The sequence below is a fragment of the Notechis scutatus genome, chromosome 4 (genome assembly GCF_049901735.1).
Source record: "Notechis scutatus isolate UNSWTSFEM ecotype Mainland chromosome 4, rNotScu1.2, whole genome shotgun sequence".
Lineage (NCBI taxonomy): Eukaryota > Metazoa > Chordata > Lepidosauria > Squamata > Elapidae > Notechis > Notechis scutatus.
Genome location: NC_142012.1, coordinates 167,829,797 through 167,853,030, shown reverse-complemented (window position 1 = coordinate 167,853,030; position 23,234 = coordinate 167,829,797). Strand labels below are relative to the sequence as shown.

General features: G+C 44.3%; 1 protein-coding gene across 1 annotated transcript in view; it reads left to right on the top strand.

Annotated features, from left to right (window-relative positions):
- P3H2 (prolyl 3-hydroxylase 2) overlaps positions 1–23,234 on the top strand; it is a 100,988-nt gene that overhangs the window by 53,114 nt on the left and 24,640 nt on the right. Inside the window, 3 exon segments of the mRNA XM_087965618.1 lie at positions 16,704–16,850; positions 18,144–18,333; positions 21,353–21,484. Coding sequence (XP_087821744.1) covers positions 16,704–16,850; positions 18,144–18,333; positions 21,353–21,484 — 469 coding nt within the window.

Here is a 23,234-nt window from a genome sequence, read left to right as displayed (position 1 = left end):
AATGATTAAAAAAACCCGGTTTTCAGAGTTTTGTGTGTTTTGCAAGAGGCTCACACTCATCCGTCTTCGGACAAAGATGAGAAGGGGTGTTTATGTGCAGCCAGGAAGCTGCCTCTTGACTGTGTAGGTCAGGAGGGAAATTTGTTCTAGGGGATGGTTAGGAGAGAAGCCAGATATGTCAACAGCCTCTCCTCTTTGGCCTCTCTGATAACTGCGGTCGTGCTCCAGCCATAAGCCAGTTCTGCTTTCTTTACATCGCTCCCTCCCTCCCCCCCTCCCTCCCTCCCTCCCTCCCTCCCTTCCTTCCTTCCTTCATGTTTTTTAAGAAGACACAGCATTTTTGGGCATAGTCTAGGGTCTCCTGCTTGAGTAGAGGGTTGGACTAGAAGACCTCCAAGGTCCCTCTCTTCCTTTTCCTCCTTCCTTCCTTCCTTCCTTCCTTCCTTCCTTCCTTCCTTCCTTCCTTCCTTCCTTCCTTCCTTCTTTCTTTCTTTCTTTCTTTCTTTCTTTCTTTCTTCTCAAAGTGCCATGCAGATTCTGGACTTTGCACCAAAGGGGATCTTCTATCTGTAGTGGTCCTATTTCCTAAATATCTATCATCTGTCTGTCTATCTCCATCTTTATGTTTATATCATCTATATCTATATAGATATCTAATTACATGTCATCTGTCCGTCTGTCCATCCATATCTGTCTATCTATCATCTCTCTCTCTTTTCATCTATCATCTCTATCTCTCTAATCATTTATCTATCATCTCTCTCTAATCTATCTATCTATCTATCTATCTATCTATCTATCTATCTCTATCTCTCTATTTATATCTATCTATATCTATCTATCTATCTATCTATCTATCTATCTATCTATCTATCTATCTATCTATCTATCTATCTAATCTATCTATCTCTATCTCTATCTCTCTATTTATATCTATCTATCTATCTATCTATCTATCTATCTATCTATCTATCTATCTATCTATCTATCATCTCTCTCTTTCCATCTATCATCTCTATCTCTATCTAATCTATCTATCTAATCTATCTATCTATCCTAATCTAATCTAGCATTAAAAAAAATAGCTACAGTGAGAAAACTGCTTATGAAAAAACACGCCAACATATGTCACATTTTGGGCAAACATTAAAAGCTCACCACTGATTTCAGAAGAAAAGGTCGGGGAGAATGAGGAGTGGAAATATGATCAAACTCTACCTATTTACACATCTTTGATTTAAAAAAACAACAACTACTAAGCAGAGCAATGATTCTCAGCCTTGACTGAGATACGCTGGCTGTGGAATTCTGGGAATTGAAGTCCACCCGTCTATAAGTGGCCAAAGATGAAAAAACAGTGGCGTAGAGACCCAGGCAAGACCAGCCTACATACAACCTTCTGGCAGGAGGGGGAAAAAAAAAACAGAAAAGAAGATTTTCTTCTTATCCTGCTTCAAACTTCCAGCGCCTTTCCTTGGCACCACCCCACTACAACTCCCATGGTTCCTAGCCCGGGCTGCACTTTGGGGTTCCACCCAGCCTTGCCACTTCAGCCTGGCCAAAGGCTTTGGCTGCCCTTTGGACACTGGACCGATCCAAGCCAGTCTGACCGATTGGAGGAAGGCTTTGGAAGGAAGGGGCAGATTCCGGAGAAGGAAAGTGGAGCCAGAGCAGAAAATCCTTCCTGCTTGGCAGGACCAACGGAAGCCGGGCTGGACCGCAGGGGTTTTGGGGGGAGGGGGGTGGATGAGGACTGTGACTATTTTTGGAGGCATCAGCTCACCTCATTCTGGACCCCGAGCTGCCACCGCCACCGCCTCCCCCTCCTCCTCTTCCTCTGCCAGCTGTCCGGCAGCCAATTTCCATGGCAGGATTCAGGGATGATGTGACTTCAAAACTCCTCTTTCGACCTCTTGGCAACATGGAAACTTGAACCCAGGGGAGGGAAAGGAGAAGGACGTGGAAGACTCTGATAGACCCTCTCTCTTATTGGGGGGGTCAAGCTCTTCTCCAAAGCCCCAGAAGGCAGGACAAGAAGCAACAGACAGAATCTAATCGTGGAGAGAAGCAACCTGGAATTAAGGAGAAACTTTCTAACAGGGAGGATAATTAACCAGTGGAACAGCTGGCCACCAGAACTTGTGGGTGTTCCATCTTTCTGGAGAAGCTTAAAATATTCTCCCAAATGCCTTCATCCTGATGATGTTATTTAACTGGGTCATGAAACATCTGCAAGAAAACAGTCAATGTCAGAGAGCACCAAGGACTTTGCAGTTGTCCAACTTCCTTCCTTCCTCATCCTTCCTCTCCATATCCTCCCTCCCTTCCTTTTCTTTTCCGTAAGGGGTCCCCATGTTTAGATCCTAGGAGATGAGCGGCTAAGGACCATTTGGGGAGCAGAGCCTCAGATGACTTACAGATGACTTACAAACCTCTTGTTATGCCCATGGTGGAGACAGGACTCTGAGGGAGAGGAGGAACAACCGACAGGAAGGGCAGAGGCCGGGTGAGCAGTCAGAGGAGGACCCAGGCCCATACCCTCTCCATCCTAGGGCACGCAGGGAGGAGAGGTTAAGGGAGAGACGTGGTCTACTCAGGAGGAGAGGGCCTTGATCCTCTTCATGGGCTGCAGCTGTGACAACGGGATAAGAGGACGGACATGCGTAAGGGCCAGTGCTGGAAAGAAAGCGTGGAAATATCTCTAGTTTATGGTTCCTCTCCTAGTTTGGCGTCCTTCCCAGCGTGTGTTATCTGTAGATGTCCTCCAGTCCTTCTCTTGCCTGATTTGTGTTGTTTTTCCCCCCCTCCTTCTTGTAACTGTTTGTGGGGGAGTTTTTTGTCTTCCGTCAAGGATATTTGTGACTGTGTTTATTTTGTATTTCCTCCCCCTGGGTCATCACACCTCTTTGCTGCCTCCCTGAGCCTGCGTGGCCTTATTGGAAACACACAGTGATTAATTAATTTTTCCCTTCTTCTGATTCCCCCAAAGAACAACATGACAATATTCATTTGGATTTGTGTGTACGTGGGAAAATCCTGGCTGAATTCACACCCGAGTTGTTGTTTTTTTAATTTTATTATCCTGGAAAAGGATGAATTGCTTTCTTTCTCAGAAGCCGGAGACGGGGGAGCATGGTTCGCATTATAATCTCAGCAATGAGAATAACATGTTGTTGAAATGCTTGCCGGCAGCTGCAGAATTAAGTAACCAATTAATTAAAGTGACCACAAAAAGACTTGGTCACCGACCGGTTCTTTGCACGGGGCACGGGAGGACTCAGAAGGCAACAACAGTTGTGTGGCAAGAGAGGCACATGCAGCTCCCACAGAGTTTAAATTAAAATAGAATAGAATAGCAGAGTTGGAAGGGACCTTGGAGGTCTTCTAGTCCAACCCCCTGCCTAGGCAGGAAACCCTACACCACTTCAGACAAAGGGTTGTCCACTCTCTTCTTAAAAACTTCCTGTGTTGGAGCATCCACAACTTCTGGTGGCAAGCAGTTCCACTGATTCATTGTTCTAACTGTCAGGAAATTTCTCCTTAATTCCAGGTTGCTTCTCTCCTTGGTTAGTTTCCATCCATTGTTTCTTGTTCTGTCCTCTGGTGCTTTGGAGGGTAGATTGACCCCCCTCCTCTTCTTCGGGGCAGCCCCTCAAATATTGGAAGACTGCTATCATATTATCAATCTATGATCTATCTATCTATCATCTAGCTAGCTAGCTCTATATTTATCTATATCTGTCTATCTCTATATCTATCGTATCTCTCTCTCTCTCTCTCTCTCTCTCTATCTAGCTAGCTAGCTGGCTCTATATTTATCTATCTATCTATCTATCTATCTATCTATCTATCTATCTCTATCTATCTATCCATCTATCTATCCCTGCTTATCATCTATCTATCTATCTATCTATCTATCTATCTATCTATCTATCTATCTATCTATCTATCTATCTATCTATCTATCTCTATCTCTCTATATATCTAGCTCTCTAGCTCTATATCTATCTATATCTGTCTATATCTATCTCTCTACCTACCGGTACCTACCTACCTACCTACCTACCTACCTACCTACCTATCTATCTATCTATCTATCTATCTATCTATCTATCTATCTATCTCTATATCTATCTCTATCTATCTCTATATCTAGCTAGCTAGCTCTATATTTATCTATATCTGTCTATATCTCTCTATCTATTTATCTATCTATCTCTATCTCTATCTCTATATCTTGTTAGCTAGCTCTATATTTATCTATATCTGTCTATATCTATCTATCTATCTTTCTATCTCTATATCTATCTCTCTATCTCTCTATCTATCTAGCTAGCTCTATATTTATCTATATCTGTGTATATCTATCTCTCTATATCTCTCTACCTACCTATCTATCTATCTATCTATCTATCTATCTATCTATCTATCTATCTATCTATCTATCTATCTATATCTATCTATCTATATCTATCTCTATCTATCTATCTATCTATCTATCTATCTATCTATCTATCTATCTATCTATCTATCTATCTATCTATCTATCTATCTATATCCATCCATCCTATCTTCCATCTATGATCTCTCTCTTTCTCTGCCTGCCTGCCTACCCACCCACCTACCTATCCATCCATCCATCCATACATCCATACATCCATACATCCATACATACATCCATACACACATACCCATACTATACATACACATATTAATCACAGACCATTTAGAATAAATAACAGAAAAAAAGAAGACTTGAGACTTAACACCAACATTCATGGAGAAAATCTCCTTGGGGAAATTTAAAAAAACAACAATACTTTTCCAAAAATTGCTCTCTCCTAGACTGTTCCTATTTTTTTTTTTTTTCTGATCCGGAAGCCCAGGAATAACTGGAGCCTGTTTTTGTTTTTTAATCCCCTCTATAAAATTACGAAAAGCCTGCAGCCTTTTTCATACGCAGCGCTCGAGAAGGGAGCCATGAACCAAACCCCATGTGCAGAGAAGGCAAGACCGACATTGTCTCCCTACTGGGGCTTTTACAGCCCAGCTCATGGGAGAAAGCGGCTCCTGGCTTGGCCTTGGCCAGCGGGTGCCCTAATTTCAGATATGACCCTGGGGACACTGTGACCATCATAACTGCGAGTCAGTTGCCAAGGGTCCGAATTTGGATCATGTGACCGTGGGGAAGGCTGCGACGGTCGTTAAGTGGGAAAACAGATCCCAAATCACTTTTCCGGTGCCGTTGTGACTTTGACTGGTCACTAAACAGAGGGTTATAAGTCGAGGACCAGCTGTCTTTGGCATTTTTAAACATTTCAACAGATTAACAGAGTTGGAAGGGACCTTGTAGGTCATCTAGTCCAACCCCTTTTTTCGTCTTCAATCCCAGCCTTTAGTAGAGAAACATACAGGTGAGGACGTGAAGTGTAGCACATACAGCTAGTCCTTGGCTTACGACCACAATGGGGCCCAACATTTCTGTTGTTAAGTGAAGCATTTGTTAATTTGCCCCCACTTTACGACCTTCCTTGCAACGGTTGCTAAGCGAATCGGTGCAGTGGATCAGTCAGTCACAAGGTTGTTAAGTGAATCTGGCTTCCCCATCGACTCTGTTGCTCAGAAAGTCACAAAAGTCATTCCCCACCCCCTGTACTGCGCCCTGATTTTGAATAAACCGGTGCAAGGTTCATCCACGGGGAGGCCACCAGCCTGGGGGAGGTCTGGTGCAAGAGGCAAGCAGCGGCTTAAAAGAAGGAAAGTAGAACAAGTGATGGATTCCTGGACACACCCTTCCTCCACAGGGAGCAAAACTTGGGGGCTGGACTAGAAGACCTCCAAGGTCCCTTCCAGTTCTATTCTATTTATTCTGTTTCAATCTATTCTATTCCATTATTTTCTCTTCCATTATTTTTATTTCTATTCTATTCTCTAATCTCTTCTCTTCTATTTCTCTTCTCTTCTATTATTTCTATTTCTCTTCTCTAATCTCTTCTATACTATTTCTATTCTATTATTTTCTATTCTCTTCACTTCTATTTATTCTCTTCTATTATTTCTATTTCTATTCTATTCTCTAATCTCTTCTATTTCTCTTCTTTTCTCTTCTCTTCTCTTCTCTTCTCTTCTCTTCTCTTCTCTTCTCTTCTCTTCTCTTCTCGAGCTGCATTTACACAAGGCACCTGACCTGGATACTGAGTCAAACCCATTAACTTTGAAAAATAGCAATATTCATTTGTCAAATTCTTCCTCATCCTTTCATGATAACTGGCAGATCTTTTATTCGGGATGTATAGTTCTCCGTGTGGTGTTTGTTTGCACATTTGCACCGCACGCTGTGTGGTGTTTGCACATTTTTTTTAAAAAAAAATCTATGCAGCCGCCCCACCTCACAAAAGCATGCATGCCTTATGCTCCAGCAAAAATTAATATTTCTTATCTATGCCTGTCACGTTATGCAATTAAATCAACCTTTGTTATTTTGCTTCACAATACGCCAAAAAACAAAAAACAAAACACCCAATGGGAAAGGAAACGTATAAACTCATCTTCGCCGTCCAAATTTCCAAACCATCCTCTGGCTTGAAATTCCAGGTGGCAAAACGTTTTTCAAAATATAACACCAGAGCTCCGTTTTAGATAATAGGGGGAATAGAAGGGTCTCTTATCAGTATTGTACAGCTAGCCCTTGACTTACAACAGTTCAATTAATGACTGTTCAAAGTCACAACTTTGAAGACAGCTTTGAATGCGGTAGCTTGGTGGCTTAGACACTGAGCTTGTCGATCCGAAAGGTCAGCAGTTCGGCAGATTGAATCCCTAGTGCCGTAGAACGGAGTGAGCTCCCGTCCCTTGTCCCAGCTTCCGCCAACCCAGCAGTTCGAAAGCATGTACAAAATGCAAATAGAAAAATAGGAACCACTTTGGTAGGAAGGGAACAGCGTTCCTGTGCCAAGGAGGAAGACGAAAAGCTGACAGGGAGTGGGAGTGTGGCTCCATTGGTTGTGGAGGAAACTGGGGAAGGGCAAAGTCCGGCTGGGCAGAGCAGGGGAAGTGGTAGAACAAGGGAGGGGGAGTTCAGAGGAAGACCCAGGCCCACCCCCTCTTCATCCTTGGGCACACAGGGAGGAACGGAGAAGGGAGCAACGTGGGTGGCATGGCTTACGGGGGAGGAAAGGGCCCTGATTCCCTTCATTAGCTGCAGCTGGGAACACAGTGTATATAAAAAAAAAAGCAAGCTGCGCACAGCAAACTGTTGGGAGCAAATGTGACTTTATCCTGTATTGTCGTGGATTACCTGTGTTCCTGGCATCTTCCCAACTCTGTGAGTTTTGCTGTGCTTTCAATTCTGAAATCCCTTCTCCTGCCCTGTCAAACTAATTACTTCAGTTTGGTTTGTTTGGGTTTTATGTTACAGTTTGTGTGTCCCTTGTTTTGGGCTGAATTTTCTACAGCCAAAGGCTGTTCCTGGGTTAGGGTTAAGGCCAGCCCGAAGGTAACCTGGACATTGGGGGCAAAGTTGGGGACAATAAAGGGACTCTTCTTGCTTACTTGATTGTGTTGCCTTTGTGCCACGCCCCTTTCGGTCATCACAGCTCTGGTGCACCTTTGGCGTTTAGCCCTGCCGGCCACGTGGCCACGGAGACGTCTTCGGACAGCGCTGGCTCTTCGGCTTTGTAACGGAGATGAGCACCGGTGCCCCGTAGAGCCGGAAACGGCTAGCACCTATGTGCGAGGGGAACCTTTACCTTTACTTTAAAGCAGCGGTCTCCAAACTTGGCAAGTGTAAAGACTTGTGGACTTCAACTCCCAGAATTCCTGAGCTAACATGACCAAAGGAGGAATTCTGGGAGTTGAAGTCCACAAGTCTTAGAAGAATTCTGGGAGTTGAAGTCCACAAGTCTTCGAGCTCTCAAGTTTGAAGACTCCTAAATCTATCACCTATCACCTATCTATCATATCTATCTATCTAGTCAGTCTGTCTGTCTGTCTGTCTGTCTGTCTGTCTATCTAGTCTGTCTGTCATCTCTATCTAGTCTGTCTGTCTGTTTGTCTTTCTGTCTGTCTGTCTGTCTATATCTATCTCTCTAGTCTGTCTGTCTATCTATCTAGTCTGTCTATCTATCTAATCCAAGGGTCTTCAAACTTGGCAAGTGTAAAGACTTGCGGACTTCAACTCCCAGAATTCCTGAGCTAACTTGACCAGAGGAGGAATTCTGGGAGTGGAAGTCCACAAGTCTTAGAAGAATTCTGGGAGTTGAAGTCTTAAAGCTGTCAAGTTTGAAGAGCCCTAGAATAGATAGATAGATAGATAAAGAGAGGTTGAATAGATAGAGAGAAAGAGAGATAGATAGAATAGAGAGAGGGAGAGATAGAATAGATAGACAGAATAGATATATAGAATAGATCAGGAGTCTTCAAACTTGGCAGCTTGAAGACTTGTGGACTTCAACTCCCAGAATTCCTCAGCTAACATGACCAAAGGAGGAATTCTGGGAGTTGAAGTCCACAAGTCTTAAAGCTGCCAAGTTTGAAAAAACAAACAAACCCTGCCTTAGAGTCACAACATTGCTGGAAACAGTGATTTATGACCATTTTTCTTACAACCTTCGCAGCATCTCCCAGGGTCACGTGATCAAAATTCAGATGCTTGGCAAAACTGACTCGTAGTTACGACGGTTGCAAAGTCCCCTTTGGCGACCTTCTGACCAGCAAGGTCCATGAGGAAGCCGGATTCCTTTCACAGACCGTCTTACTAACAATTTTAACAATGGCAACGACTCATTTAACAACTGTGGTAAAAAATAAAAAATAAACAAGGTTGTAAAAGGGGACAAAACTCATGTCACTACAAATAAATTTGGGGCTCCATTGTGGTCGTAAGTCGAGAATTACCTGGTGTGTGTGTGTGTGTGTGTGTGTGTGTGTGTGTGTGTGTGTGTGTGTGTGTGGTGTATGATCCTGGTATCTCAGCTATCAGAGTTATAGAACAGAATGACTGAATAACAGAAGGGACCTTGAAGGTCATCTACTCCAACCCCCTGCTCAGGCAGGAGACCCCCTACCATCCCAGACAAATGCCTGTCCAGTCTCTTCTTAAAAGCCTCCAGGGATGAGCCCCCACAACTTCTGGTGGCAAGTAGTTCCACTGTTTAAGATTTTAAGAAAATTAAATTTTAAATTAGTGGAAATTGAGGAAATTTCTCCTTAATTCCATGTTGCTTCTCTCCTTGATTAGCCCCTCAAATATTGGAAGGCTGCTATCATACCATCTGTCTATGGACTGTCTGTCTCTCTGTCTATCTATTTATCTATCATCTATCTATCTGTTCATCCATCCTATCTTCCATCTATGATCTATGTATCCATCCAACTATCTATGATCCATCCATCCATCCATCCATCTTGCTTCTCTCAATTATTTTCCATCCATTGCCTCTTGTCCTACCCTCTGGTGCTTTGGGGGATAGCTTGACTGCCTCTTCTCTGGGGCAGCCCCTCAAATATTGGAAGATGCTATCCTGTCTCCCTGGTCCTTTTTTCATGAAACTAGACATGCCTTCTGTCCATCCCTAGTTTGCTCAGATTTTCTTTCTTTCTTTCTTTCTTTCTTTCTTTCTTTCTTTCTTTCTTTCTTTCTTTCTTTCTTTCTTTCTTTCTTTCTTTCTTTCTTTCTTTCTTTCTTTCGCTTTGAGAATACCTTGACTGCCTCTTCTCTGGGCAGCCCTCAAATACTGGAAGATGCTCTCTGTCTCCCTGGTCCTTCTTTTCATGAAACTAGACATGCCTTCTGTCCATCCCTAGTTTGCTCAGACTTTCTTTCTTTCTTTCTTTCTTTCTTTCTTTCTTTCTTTCTTTCTTTCTTTCTTTCTTTCTTTCTTTCTTTCGCTTTGGAGAATACCTTGACTGCCTCTTCTCTGGGGCAGCCCCTCAAATATTGGAAGATGCTATCCTGTCTCCCCTGGTCCTTCTTTTCATTAAACTAGACATACCCAATTCCTGCAGCCGTTCTTCATATGTTTTAGCCTCCAGTCACCTCATCATCTTGGTGGCTATTATTCTCAGCCATGTTTCTGAAACCTGGCAACGTTGATGGACTTCAACTCCCAGAATTCAACCCGCTCCCCATGTTGTTGGCTGGAGGATTCTGGGAGTTGACGTCCTCCTGTCTTAAAGTCACGGAGATTGACAAATTCTGATTTACAGCCACATTTTCTCCATCTCATACAGGTGCAGCAGCTGTATTTGGGAATCAACCCTCCCAAATTCCGAGTTACAAAAGGCTTTGAAGAAGAGACTGGACTGCCATTTGTCAGAAATGGTGTAGGGTCTCCTGCTTGGGCGGGTGGGGGATTGGACTAGATGACCTCCAAGGTCCCTTCTGGCTCTATTCTGATGAATATCAATCGCTTTGTCTACTGCTTTCAAGAAGAGACTGGACTGCCATTTGTCAGAAATATTCTACGGTCTCCTGCTTGGGCAGGGGGGCTTGGACTAGATGACCTCCAAGGTCCCTTCTGGCTCTATTCTGATGAATATCAGTTGCTTTGTCTACTGCTTTCAAGAAGAGACTGGACCGCCATTTGTCAGAAATGGTGTGTAGGGTCTCCTGCTTGGGCGGGTGGGGGGTTGGACTAGATGACCTATAAGGTCCCTTCCAACTCTGTGAATCTGTTAAATCTGTTACCTGTCAGAAATGGTGTAGGGTCTCCTGCTTGGGTGGGCAGAGGGGGGGTTGGACTAGATGACCCATAAGGTCCCTTCTGACTCTGATTATCTGATGGTTTTGAAACGGGTGCGGCTGCTTCCCCCCACGACTTGGCACGATGCGACCCACCACGTCCTCCGCACCCTTATTTGGAGTGTGGTGACTTCACCCGCTTGGCAGCGGGATCCCCTGGGGGTGGGGTTGGGGTGAGAGTTTGGGGGGAGCACCCCCAGCGAGCCTGGCCTTATGCAACCTGTTGTGTTCTCCCTCTTCTCCAGCGCCTCGTTGGGTCAATCAAACACACACACACACCCACACACAAACACACACACACAAACAACTTCCCTCCCCACTTCATCCCTCGGAGCTCCTGCCCAGGACTGCCAATCCAATCCTCTTCAGCCAGGAAGCAGGTGAGGAAGGGCACAGAATACCTCCTTTCCTTCCGCAGCAGCCTCTGTCTTTCCTCCCCCAGGCCTTGGCGGGACGATGGCAGAGGCGCCCTGGGGCATTTCAGCTGCGGACGTGTCTCCTTCGAGGGCGCAGCCTCCCTGCCTCCATCCCCAGGTTGCGCCAAGGAGGCACGTCCTGGCAAGAGCTGCCAGGGTGGAAACAGTGCCCCGTGCCAAGCGGTGCCCCACCTTCTGCATTCCAGGACATGCAGGAAGCCAGGTTCTCCTCCTCTCTTTCCTCCTCCTCCTCCTCCTCCTCCTCCTCTCTGCACATTCCTCTCCCTTCTAGCACTGATGATGTTACCTACTTGGGTCATGAAATGTCTGCAGGAAAACCACCAAGCCCAGAGAGCCCCAAAGAGCCCACAGTTGTCTTCCTCCTCCTCCTCCTCCTCCTCCTGCTCCTGCTCCTCCTCCTCCTCTCTGCACATTCCTCTCCCTTCTAGCACTGATGATGTTACCTACTTGGGTGATGAAATGTCTGCAAGAAAACCACCAAGCCCAGAGAGCCCCAAAGAGCCCACAGTTGTCTTCCTCCTCCTGCTGCTCTTCCTCCTCCTCCTCCTCCTCCTCCTCTTCCTCCTGCTCCTCCTGCTCCTCCTCTTCCTCCTCCTCTCTGCACATTCCTCTCCCTTCTAGCACTGAGGATGTTCCCTAGTTGGGTCATGAAATGTCTGCAAGAAAACCACCAAGCCCAGAGAGCCCCAAAGAACCCACAGTTGTCTTCCTCCTCCTCCTCCTGCTCTTCCTCCTCCTCCTCCTCCTCCTGCTCCTCCTCCTCCTCCTCCTCTCTGCACATTCCTCTCCCTTCTAGCACTGATGATGTTACCTACTTGGGTCATGAAATGTCTGGAAGAAAACCACCAAGGCCAGAGAGCCCCAAAGAGCCCACAGTTGTCTTCCTCCTCTTCCTGCTCTTCTTCTTCCTCCTCCTCCTCCTCCTCCTCCTCCTCCTCCTCCTCCTCCTCCTCCTCCTCCTCCTCCTCCTCCTCCTCCTCCTCCTCCTCCTCCTCCTCCTCTTCCTCCTCCTCTCCGCACATTCCTCTCCCTTCTAGCACTGATGATGTTACCTACTTGGGTGATGAAATGTCTGCAAGAAAACCACTTGAGCTCAGAGGACCCCATCGTCCTTCTCCTTCTCCTCTTATTCTCAACACCATCACCAGCCCATCTCCGCCTCCTTCTTCACCACTCTGGCTACTTTCACCTCCTCTTCTTCTTCGCCTCCTCTTTCTTCAGCTTCACCATCCCTACTTCTCCTCTTCCTCCACCAACGCCCTTTCTCCTTCCCTTCCTTATCCTTTTTCCGCCTCCTCCTCCTCCTCCTCCACCATCCCTTCTTCTCTCGCTCCTTCTTCGCCACCAAGGCTTCTTCCATCCCCTCCTTTCCTTCTCTTCTTTTTCGAAATCCATCCATCTCCAAACTGCTACCCTTGGGAGACGCTTCTAGATGAATGCCCGGGATAGATTCAAAGATGGTCTGATTAATTTAGCAGATGAAGAATTCGGTTTCCGCACAGCCCCAATTCCTGAGCGAGACTCCGGGGAGCTTTGAAAACTTTATACAACGTTTTGGCGTCTCTCCTTCGAGGGAAGTGGCTGGGACAGGCTTTTCATGTGGGCTTTTGGAAGTCCTTCAAAGATACGAACCATGTTCTCCTATGAAAACAGATGCTGGAGGAGTGTGGGCCACGAAAACTTGGGATGGTTGGATAGAAATGTTTTGAGTAAATACATTTTACTACTTAACAGAATAACAGAGTTGGAAGGGAGATCATCTAGTCCAACCCAGTGCCCAAGCAGGAGATTCCTTACCATTTCAGACCAATGGCTGTCCAGTCTCTTCTTAAAAACCTCCAGTGATGAAGCACCCACCACTTCTGGTGGCAAACAGTTCCACTGGTAAATTATCCTCACTGTTCGGAAGTTTCTCCTTAGTTCCAGGTTGCTTCTTCCCTGGATGAGTTTCCATCTGTTGCTTCTTGTCCTGCCTTGGAGAATAGCTTGACTGCCTCTTCTTTGTGGCAGCCCCTCAAATATTGGAAGATGCTATCATGTCTCCCCTGGTCCTTCTTTTCATCAAACTAGACACGTCTTCTGTCCATCCGTAGTTTGCTCAGATTTTCTTTCTTTCTTTCTTTCTTTCTTTCTTTCTTTCTTTCTTTCTTTCTTTCTTTCTTTCTTTCTTTCTTTCTTCCTTTCTTTCTTTCTTTCTTTCTTTCTTTCTTTCTTTCTTTCTTTCTTTCTTTCATTTTGGAGAATAGCTTGACTCCTCTTCTTTGGGCAGCCCCTCAAATACTGGAAGATGCTATCCTGTCTCCCTGGTCCTTCTTTTCATCAAACTAGACAGGTCTTCTGTCCATCCGTCTCAGATTTTCTCTTTCTTTCTCTCTCTCTCTCTCTCTCTCTCTCTCTCTCTCTCTCTCTCTCTCTCTCTCTCTCTCTCTCTCTCTCTTTCTTTCTTTCTTTCTTTCTTTCACTTTGGAGAATAGCTTGACTCCCTCTTCTTTGTGTTAGCCCCTCAAATATTGGAAGATGCTATCATGTCTCCCCTGGTCCTTTTTTTCATCAAACTAGACAGGTCTTCTGTCCATCCGTAGTTTGCTCAGATTTTCTTTCTTTCTTTCTTTCTTTCTTTCTTTCTTTCTTTCTTTCTTTCTTTCTTTCTTTCTTTCTTTCTTTCTTTCTTTCTTTCTTTCACTTTGGAGAATAGCTTGACTCCCTCTTCTTTGGGGCAGCCCCTCAAATACTGGAAGATGCTATCCTGTCTCCCTGGTCCTTCTTTTCATCAAACTAGACAGGTCTTCTGTCCATCCGTAGTTTGCTCAGATTTTTCTTTCTTTCTTTCTTTCTTTCTTTCTTTCTTTCTTTCTTTCTTTCTTTCTTTCTTTCTTTCTTTCTTTCTTTCTTTCTTTCTTTCTTTCTTTCTTTCACTTTGGAGAATAGCTTGACTCCCTCTTCTTTGGGGCAGCCCCTCAAATACTGGAAGATGCTATCCTGTCTCCCCTGGTCCTTCTTTTCATCAAACTAGACATGTCTTCTGTCCATCCTTAGTTTGCTCAGATTTTTTTCTTTCTTTCTTTCTTTCTTTCTTTCTTTCTTTCTTACTTTCTTTCTTTCTTTCTTTCTTTCTTTCTTTCTTTCTTTCTTTCTTTCTTTCTCTCTTTCTTTCTTTCTTTCTTTCGCTTTGGAGAATAGCTTGACTCCCTCTTCTTTGGGGCAGCCCTCAAATACTGGAAGATGCTATCCTGTCTCCCTGGTCCTTCTTTTCATCAAACTAGACATGTCTTCTGTCCATCCCTAGTTTGCTCAGATTTTCTCTTTTTCTCTCTCTCTCTCTCTCTCTCTCTCTCTCTCTCTCTCTCTCTCTCTCTCTTCTTTCTTTCTTTCTTTCTTTCTTTCTTTCTTTCTTTCTTTCTTTCGCTTTGGAGAATAGCTTGACTTCCTCTTCTTTGGGGCAGCCCCTCAAATACTGGAAGATGCTATCATGTCACCCTGGTCCTTCTTTTCATGAAACTAGACATGTCTTCTGTCCATCTGTGTTTGCTCAGATTTTCTTTCTTTCTTTCTTTCTTTCTTTCTTTCTTTCTTTCTTTCTTTCTTTCTTTCTTTCTTTCTTTCTTTCTTTCTTTCTCTTTGGAGAATAGCTTGACCGCCTCTTCTTTGGGGCAGCCCCTCATGCTATCATGTCTCCCCTGGTCCTTCTTTTCATTAGACTAAGCATATCCAATTCCAACAATTGTTCATTGTATGTTTTAGCCTCCAGTCCCCTAATCCTCTTTGTTGCTCTTCTCTGCACTCTTTCCAGAGTCTCAACATTGCTTTTTATCTCGTGGCATGATAGCATGGCCAAAAATAATAATTGGTTAATCCATAGAACTAGACAAATGGCAGAAACTGTGGGAGAGAAACCACAAATTAACAATGTCAACTGCATACAAAGAAAATTTGTACAAGATGTTTTATAGATGGAATTTTGCGCCGCCAAGACAGGCAAAGATGTTTCAAGATAAATCAGCTAAATGCTGGAAATGCCATCAGACCCCTGGATCATATCACCATGTGGGGGTGGTCTTGCATAGAAGCCAAAAAGTATTGGACAAAAATACGCACCTGGTTGGCAAAGTTGATACAGCAACATATTGATTTAAAACCTGAAATATTTCTGTTGGGGATTATACCTGAAACTTATAGTAAAGAGAAGGCACGCGTAATTATTCATGTATTTAACTGCAGCTGGAATTGTATTTGCACAAAATTGGAACGGTGAAGAGATCCCAACAGATGAGAATGTGATCAGGAAAATATTAGAATGTGCAGAAATGAACAGGCTAACCCTTGGGATTAAAGAAAAGGAACAAACTGAAAAATATGATGTGGGAATTTATTTTTTTTTTTTTTTTTTTTGTTATTTGTTTATATTTTTTTATTTTTTTTTTTTATTTTTATTTTGAGTGGTTATAAAAAAAAAAAAAAAAAAAAAAAAAAAAAAAAAAAAAAGAGGACAGGATGGGGCGGGGTTCGCTTTTTCATTCTGTCCTTCTTTTTATCAGTGGCTGGAGAATAAATGTGGAAGTTAGAAATTAAAGAAGATTAGCAAAAAAAACAGTAAGCATGTGAATAAGAATTTATTTAATTTATTTAATGCTAAGATGGGGATGGTCATTAATAATTAGATATATTATGTATAGAAATATAAAATAAGAATAGAGTATTAATGCTATAGTAATGAACATGTATTAACTGTAATTGTTATTGCACAAGGTATTTGTACGCAAACTGTTTAAATGGAATTTATCTCGTGGCGACCAAAACCAGGTGCAGAATTCCAAGTGTGGCCTTACTAAGGCGTTTATAAAGTGGTAGTAACCCTTCATGTTATCTTGATGCTTCCCCTTCTATCGATGCAGCCCTGAGTCTCTTTGTCTGTGGAGATTCTCCGTCATCCAAGTCATGGTTGTCCTAAAGGTGTTTTTTTTTCAGGAGGCACCTGGACTTTCTGGTTTTACTTTGAAGACCTTTCGCTTCTCCTCCAAGAAGCTTCTTCAGCTCTGACTGGATGGAGTAGAAACTGAAAGGTTGATCCTCCTTGCAGACAAAGCTGGTCATTTGCATCCTTTTTAGAGGGTCGTTGAGGCCACTTGGAGGTTTGTCTGTGTCCTCGGGGCCACCCAAGTGGTTGAAATGGGTGTGGAGCCTTCTTGGAGCTCCCGAAAGGAGCCGTGTTGTGGACCCCACGCCCATTTGTACCCCTCAGGTGACTCTGACGACACAGACAAATCTCCAAGGGCAGTCTGGTCTCTTCTTGAAAGCTTCCACGGATGGAGCTCATAGCAAAAAAGATGGAGATTGAATCCTCTTCGCTTGTTTGAATGGCCCAAGTAGCTTCTCTTCCATGCCTCTCTGCTCTTTCCTCTGAGGCCGAGTCTTTCCTGAATGCCTTTGGGGTGTTTTGGGCTGTTCGATGATGCTTTTATAAAGGGATTGAGGGTATTTAAGTAACCGCCATGCCCCCTCCTTCCTTTCCTTCCTCTGTCTCCTAGCTGAACGAGCTGGACAAGGCGGCCGACGCTGCCCACACTTTCTTTGTGGCCAACCCAGAACACCTGGAGATGCAGCAGGACCTGGACAATGACAAGGCCCTCCCTGGGAAGGTGGACCTGGTGGACCGAGAGGCCCAGCCGCACATGGTAAAGATGGCCTCTGTGTGTGTGTGTGTGAGAGAGAGAGAGAGAGAGAGAGAGAGAGTGTGAGAGTGTGAGTGAGAGAGAGATGGAGGGAGGGAGGGAGGGAGGGAGGGAAGGAAGAAGAAAGAGAGAGAGAGAAGAAAGAAAAAAGAAAGAAAGAAAGAAAGAAAGAAAGAAAGAAAGAAAGAAAGAAAGAAAGAAAGAAAGAAAGAAAGAAAGAAAGAAAGAAAGAAAGAAAGAAAGAAGAGGGAGGAGAGAGAGAGAAAAGAAAGAGAAAGAAAGAAAAAGAAAGGAAAGAGAAAAAGAAAGAAAGGGAGGGAGGGAGGAAAGAAGGAAGGAAGGAGAGGAAAAAGGAAGGGAGGGAGGGAAGAAGAAAGAGAGGGAGGAGGAAGGAAGGAAGGAAGGAAGGAAGGAAGGAAGGAAGGAAGGAAGGAAGGAAAGAAAGAAGGAAGGAAGGAAAGAAAGAAAGAAAGAAAGAAAGAAAGGGAGGAGGGAGGGAGAAAGAGAGAAAGAAAGAAAGAAGGAAGGAAGGAAGGAAGGAAGGAAACGGGGAGGAAGAAAGAGGGAGGAGGGAAGGAAGGAAAGATAGAGAAAAGGAAAGAAAGAAACAGGGAGGAAGGAAGGGGAGAGAGAGAAAGAAAGGAAAGAAAGAGAAAGAAAAAGAAAGAAAGAAAAGAAAGAAAGAAAGAAAGAAAGAAAGAAAGAAAGAAAGAAAGAAAGAAAGGTGGAGGGAGGAAGAGAGGGAAGGAGGGAGGAAAGAAGGAAGGAAGGAGAGGAAGAAAGGGAGGGAGGAGGGAAGGAAGGAAGGAAAGAGAGAAAGAAAGAGAGAGGAAGGAAGGCGAAGTCAGAAGTCAGCGAGGGAAGAATGACCATTGCGGTAGACCCAAGGTCCCGTGAATTTCAGCCACCATCTCATACTTATGGCGGTCACAGCGATCGCCTTTTCTGACCTTCCCAGCCAAGCTTCCAACGAGCAAAGTCAATGGGCGGGGGGAGCCGGACTCACTGAACGATGGCATGTTTCGCTTAACAACCGTGGCAAACAAGATGATAAAATGGGAGGTGGCTGGCTCAACCACCGCCTGGTTTTGTGGTGGAAATCCTGGTGCCCACTGCGGTTACCAGTCGGGGGGACCAACTGCACCGCTACGGAGTTCCTCCCCACGTCCGCCTAGAGCCCCCAGGCTGGAAGGGCTCCTTGAGGTCATCCAGCCCACCCTCTACTCAACGAAGGGACACAGGGCAGGTGTCCCCTCCTCACCCACGTGTCTTGGTGTGCCTTCTGGTCTCTTGCAGGAGAATTATCTGTCCGGAATCCGGCATTACGACCGAGGGGAATACGACTTGACCATTGACCTCCTGGAACGGGCCCTGAAGGACTACGAGGCTGCAGACACCGAGTGCCGGATCCTGTGTGAAGGTCCTCAGAGGTTTGAGGAGTACGAGTACCTGGACTACAAGGCCTTTCTCTATGAGGCCATAGCAGGTAAGGCCAGCAGTGGAAGGAGATCGTGGGGCCCCCCTGGCCTGGTCCAAGAGGGCTTCTCCCCACTTCTCTTAGGGGGGCTGGAGGCCAAAACATACAAAGAACGGTTGCAGGAACTGGGTATGTCCAGTTTAAGGAAGAGAAGGAATAGGGGGGACAGGATAGCATCTTACAATATTCGGGGGGCTGCCCCAAAGAAGAGTGGGGTCAAGCTATTCTCCAAAGCGAAAGAAAGAAAGAAGAAAGAAAGAAAGAAAGAAAGAAAGAAAGAAAGAAAAGAAAGAAAGAAAGAAAGAAAGAAAGAAAGAAAGAAAGAAAGAAAGAAAGAAAGAAAGAAAGAAAGAAAGAAAGAAAGAAAGAAAGACATCTGAGTGAACCATGAATGGACAGAAGACATGTCTAATTTAAGGAAAAGAAAGACAAGGGGAGACATGATAGCAGTCTTCCAATATCTCAGGGCTTCCCCCAAAGAAGAGGCAGTCAAGCTATTCTCCAAAGCGAAAGAAAGAAAGAAAGAAAGAAAGAAAGAAAGAAAGAAAGAAAGAAAGAAAGAAAGAAAGAAAGAAAAAGAAAGAAAGGATCACGTGACAAAGCCCCCCATGCAAAATTCCCCACCAGCTTCCAAACAGGCAGACAAAGGGAAAATGATTCAGCTAACGCTCTAATCACCGGCATAGAAAAGGGGTGTGAAACCTGGGTGTTGATTCACGGAACAATCGTTTTGCTTACAGGGCAAATCCTGGTCCCGATTGAGTCATAAGTCAAGGACTCACCTGCTCTCTTGACTCCCAAGTGGGCAGGCAGGCAAGAGCGGGTCTCAACGGCTCGCACACACACCCCGAGCAGATGCAATTTCACTGCGTGTTCCTAGCGCCTGGCGTTATGTAACACATCGCAATGTAGCCTTCGACGCAATAGAATGTGTGGAGAAAGGGCCCTGAAGGACAAAACAGCCCCTCACACACACACACACCCCCGCCCTCTGCAGGTGCCAGGCAGCAGCGTCCTTTCCAAAGCTGAGCATAGAACAACTACACCCCAGAACAACCAGACACAACGACCGTTTTCCCCTCCAGAATGCCGTCCTTCTGCTAAACAACTCATTCCCACAACACTGTCAACTTATTTACTAAGTCTGTATTACTATTCTCATCCTTCCTACTACCCATCTCCTTTTCTACTGATGACTATAACTGTGTTGCTTGTATCTTTACGATTTGTATTGTTTTCTTCAGTTTCCTAGTATGATTTGATTGCGTTATTTAGCATCCTATGACTTATCACTAAAGGTTGTATCTTACATTTCTTGACGAATGTATTTTTTTATATATACTCAGAGCTTATGCACCGAAGACAAATTCCTGGTGTGTCCAATCACACTTGGCCAATAAAGAATTCTATATTCTACTCTACTCTACTCTACTCTACTCTACTCTATCCTTCATTCCAATATTTATTCTGTTCTGTTCTGTTCTGTTCTATTCCATCCTATCCTATCCTATCCTATCCTATCCTATCCTATCCTTTATTCCAATATTTCTGTTCTGTTCTTGTTCCATTCTGTTCCATCCCATCCCATCCTATCCCTCATTCCAATATTTATTCTATTCTATTCTATTCTATTCTATTCTACTCTACTCTATTCATTTTCCAATATTCTACTCTATCCTATCCTATCCTATCCTATCCTATCCTATCCTATCCTATATTCCATTACTCAATTTCATTCCATTCCATTCCAGTCCAATATTCTATTCTATTCTATTCTATTCTATTCTATTCTATTCTAGTTTCTGTTCTATTCTATTTTCTTTTCTATTTTCTTTTCTATTCTATTCTAGTTTCTGTTCTATTCTATTTTCTTTTCTATTATTCTATTCTATTCTATTCTATTCTATTCTATTCTATTCTATTCTATTCTATTCTAGTTTCTGTTCTATTCTATTTTCTATTCTATTCTATTCTATTCCTATTCTATAACTCAGAGCTTCCTAAATTATCATTCTGATGTGGTTTTATGTTTTCCCATGGAAGGAGGTCCCACTCTGGAAGGCCATCCTTGGAATATGGCATCCAGTTTTGGTCACCATGATATAAAGAGGGGGAAAAAAACAGATTAACAGAGTTGGGTGGGACCTCGTAGGCCTCCAACCCCCCCACTCCCAAGCAGGAGACCCTACACCATTTCTGACAGATAGCAGTCCGGTCTCTTCTTGAAACCTTCCAGGGATGAATCTCCAACAACTTCCGAAGGCAACTTCTGTTCCATGGGTTGATGAATAGAGATAGAGACAGAGACAGAGACAGAGACAGAGACAGAGACAGAGACAGAGATAGTAGAGTAGAGTAGAGTAGAGTAGAGTAGAGTAGAGTAGAGTAGAGTAGAGTAGAGTAGAGTAGATATTGGATGAAGGATAGGATAGGACAGGATAGGATAGGATGGGATGGGATGGGATAGGATGGGATAGGACGGGATAGGACGGGATAGGAGAGGAGAGGATAGATTGGAAGGGACCTTGTAGGTCATCTAATCTAACCCCCTGCTTAGGCCGGAAACCCCATAGCCTAAGGAAGAGATGGACCAGGGGGTGATATAGCATCTTCCAATATTGGAGGGGCTGCCCCAAAGAAGAGGTAGTCAAGCTATTCTCCAAAGCACCAAAGAAGGCAGGACAAGAAACCACGGATGGAAAGTAACCAAAGAGAGAAGCAACCTAGAACTAAGGAGAAATGTAGTTGGCGGTGTGAACAACGAACCAGTGGAACAATTTGCCTCCAGAAGTTGTGGCTGCTCCATTACTGGAAATTTTTTAAGAAGAGATCGGACAACTCAATCAAACGATCGGGATGCTGTAAGGTCTCCTGCTTAATCAGGGGATTGGACTAGAAGACCTCCAAGGTCCCTTCCAACTCCGTAATTCTATACGGGGTCTTATGAAACTCAGTTGCCTTACATGAAATGAATTGTCGGCTGTTCTGCTGCCACACTCGTGTTTTCTCCCTTGCTGCTTCCTTGCAGATCATGGCATGCAAGTCCTACTGTGTCAACACGGGTGTGTGCGGCAACTCGCCACACGGCCTGGACGACTCTCACCCATTGACAACTTCCTGCCCTTGCACTACGACTTCTTGCAGTTTGCCTACTTCAGAGGTAGGTCTAGCTCTTCTGAGTTCTTCGGCTGCAGACAGATCAGAGTTGTGTTGTCACCCAAATGCTAAACCAGACACAAATCTACAAACCCAAGAAAAAGCCCTTCTGGGTCAAGCCAAGCCCACTATAGTCCAGTATTGTGTTTCTCCTAGAGGACAACCAAGAATGGAGTCGTTTATTTCTTGGCAAGTGGGATTAGGAGGCATTTGACCCTCCAACCTGGAGGTAATATGGAATCTTTAGGACCAGGAGACCTCAAAAGACCTTTCATCCATCAATTTATCCCCTTTTTTAGAAGCCAGATCATTTGGTGTCCCTGATGCATCTTCTGGAGATGTTATCATATTCCTGGACAAGTGGGATTTGGAGGCATTTGACCCTCCAACCTGGAGGTAATATGGAATCTTTAGGACCAGGAGACCTCAAAGACCTTTCATCCATCAATTTATCCCCTTTTTTGAAGCCAGACCATTTAGTGCCCTTCATGCATCTTCTGGAGATGTTATCATATTCTTTGATAAGTGGGATTTGGAGGCAGTTGACTTCCAACCTGGAGGAAATATGGGGTCTTTAGGACCAGGAGACCTCAAAAGACCTTTCATCCATCAATTTATTCCCTCTTTTTTAGAAGCCAGACTGTTTAGTGCCCTTCATGCATCTTCTGGAGATGTTATCATATTCTTTGATAAGTGGGATTTGGAGGCAGTTGACTTCCAACCTGGAGGAAATATGGGGTCTTTAGGACCAGGAGACCTCAAAAGACCTTTCATCCATCAATTTATTCCCTCTTTTTTAGAAGCCAGACCATTTAGTGCCCTTCATGCATCTTCTGGAGATGTTATCATATTCTTTGATAAGTGGGATTTGGAGGCAGTTGACTTCCAACCTGGAGGTAATATGGGGTCTTGAGGACCAGGAGACCTCAAAAGACCTTTCATCCATCAATTTATTCCCTCTTTTTTAGAAGCCAGACCATTTAGTGCCCTTCATGCATCTTCTGGAGATGTTATCATATTCTTTGATAAGTGGGATTTGGAGGCAGTTGACTTCCAACCTGGAGGTAATATGGGGTCTTGAGGATCAGGAGACCCATCAATTTATCCAGTCTTTTTTAGAAGCCAGACCAATCAGTGCCCCAATGTATCTTGTGAAGATGACTTTAGTAACAAGGCTGTAAAGCAAATCTGGCTTCCCCACTGACTTTGCTTGTCAGAAGGTTGCAAAACGGGATCACGTGACCCCTGGACATTGAAACCGTCCTAAGTACATGCCAGTTGCCCAGCGTCTGAATCACGGGGATGCTACAATGGTCGTAAGTGTGAAAACTGGTCATAGGTCACTTTTTTCTTCAGTGGTGTTGCAACTTTGAATGGTCACTAAACGAATGGTTGTAAATTGAGAACTACCTGTGTCAGGCTCAGGGAAACACTGAATGTCCTGGGTTCAAGACCCTTCAACCCAGAGCCCAGGTTAGGCGGTCTCACCTTTTGTCCGACACAGATGCCTGTTTTTTTTTTTTGGCTTGTCTGCTGGAAACAGCTGGTTTTCCAAAACATCTGGCTTTGTCATTCTGGCTCTTGCAGGAACTTGGTTTTGTTTTTGTTTTTGGAAGGGGAAATATCCTTTGGGCTGCACACCACAACATCCAAAACACTCAAGGTTGTGTTTCTAAGTAAACAAGTCCTTTATCCTGCTTGCCAAGGCTGGTGGGCAGAAGAGGGCAAAAGGTGACCCTAAAAACCAGATGGCG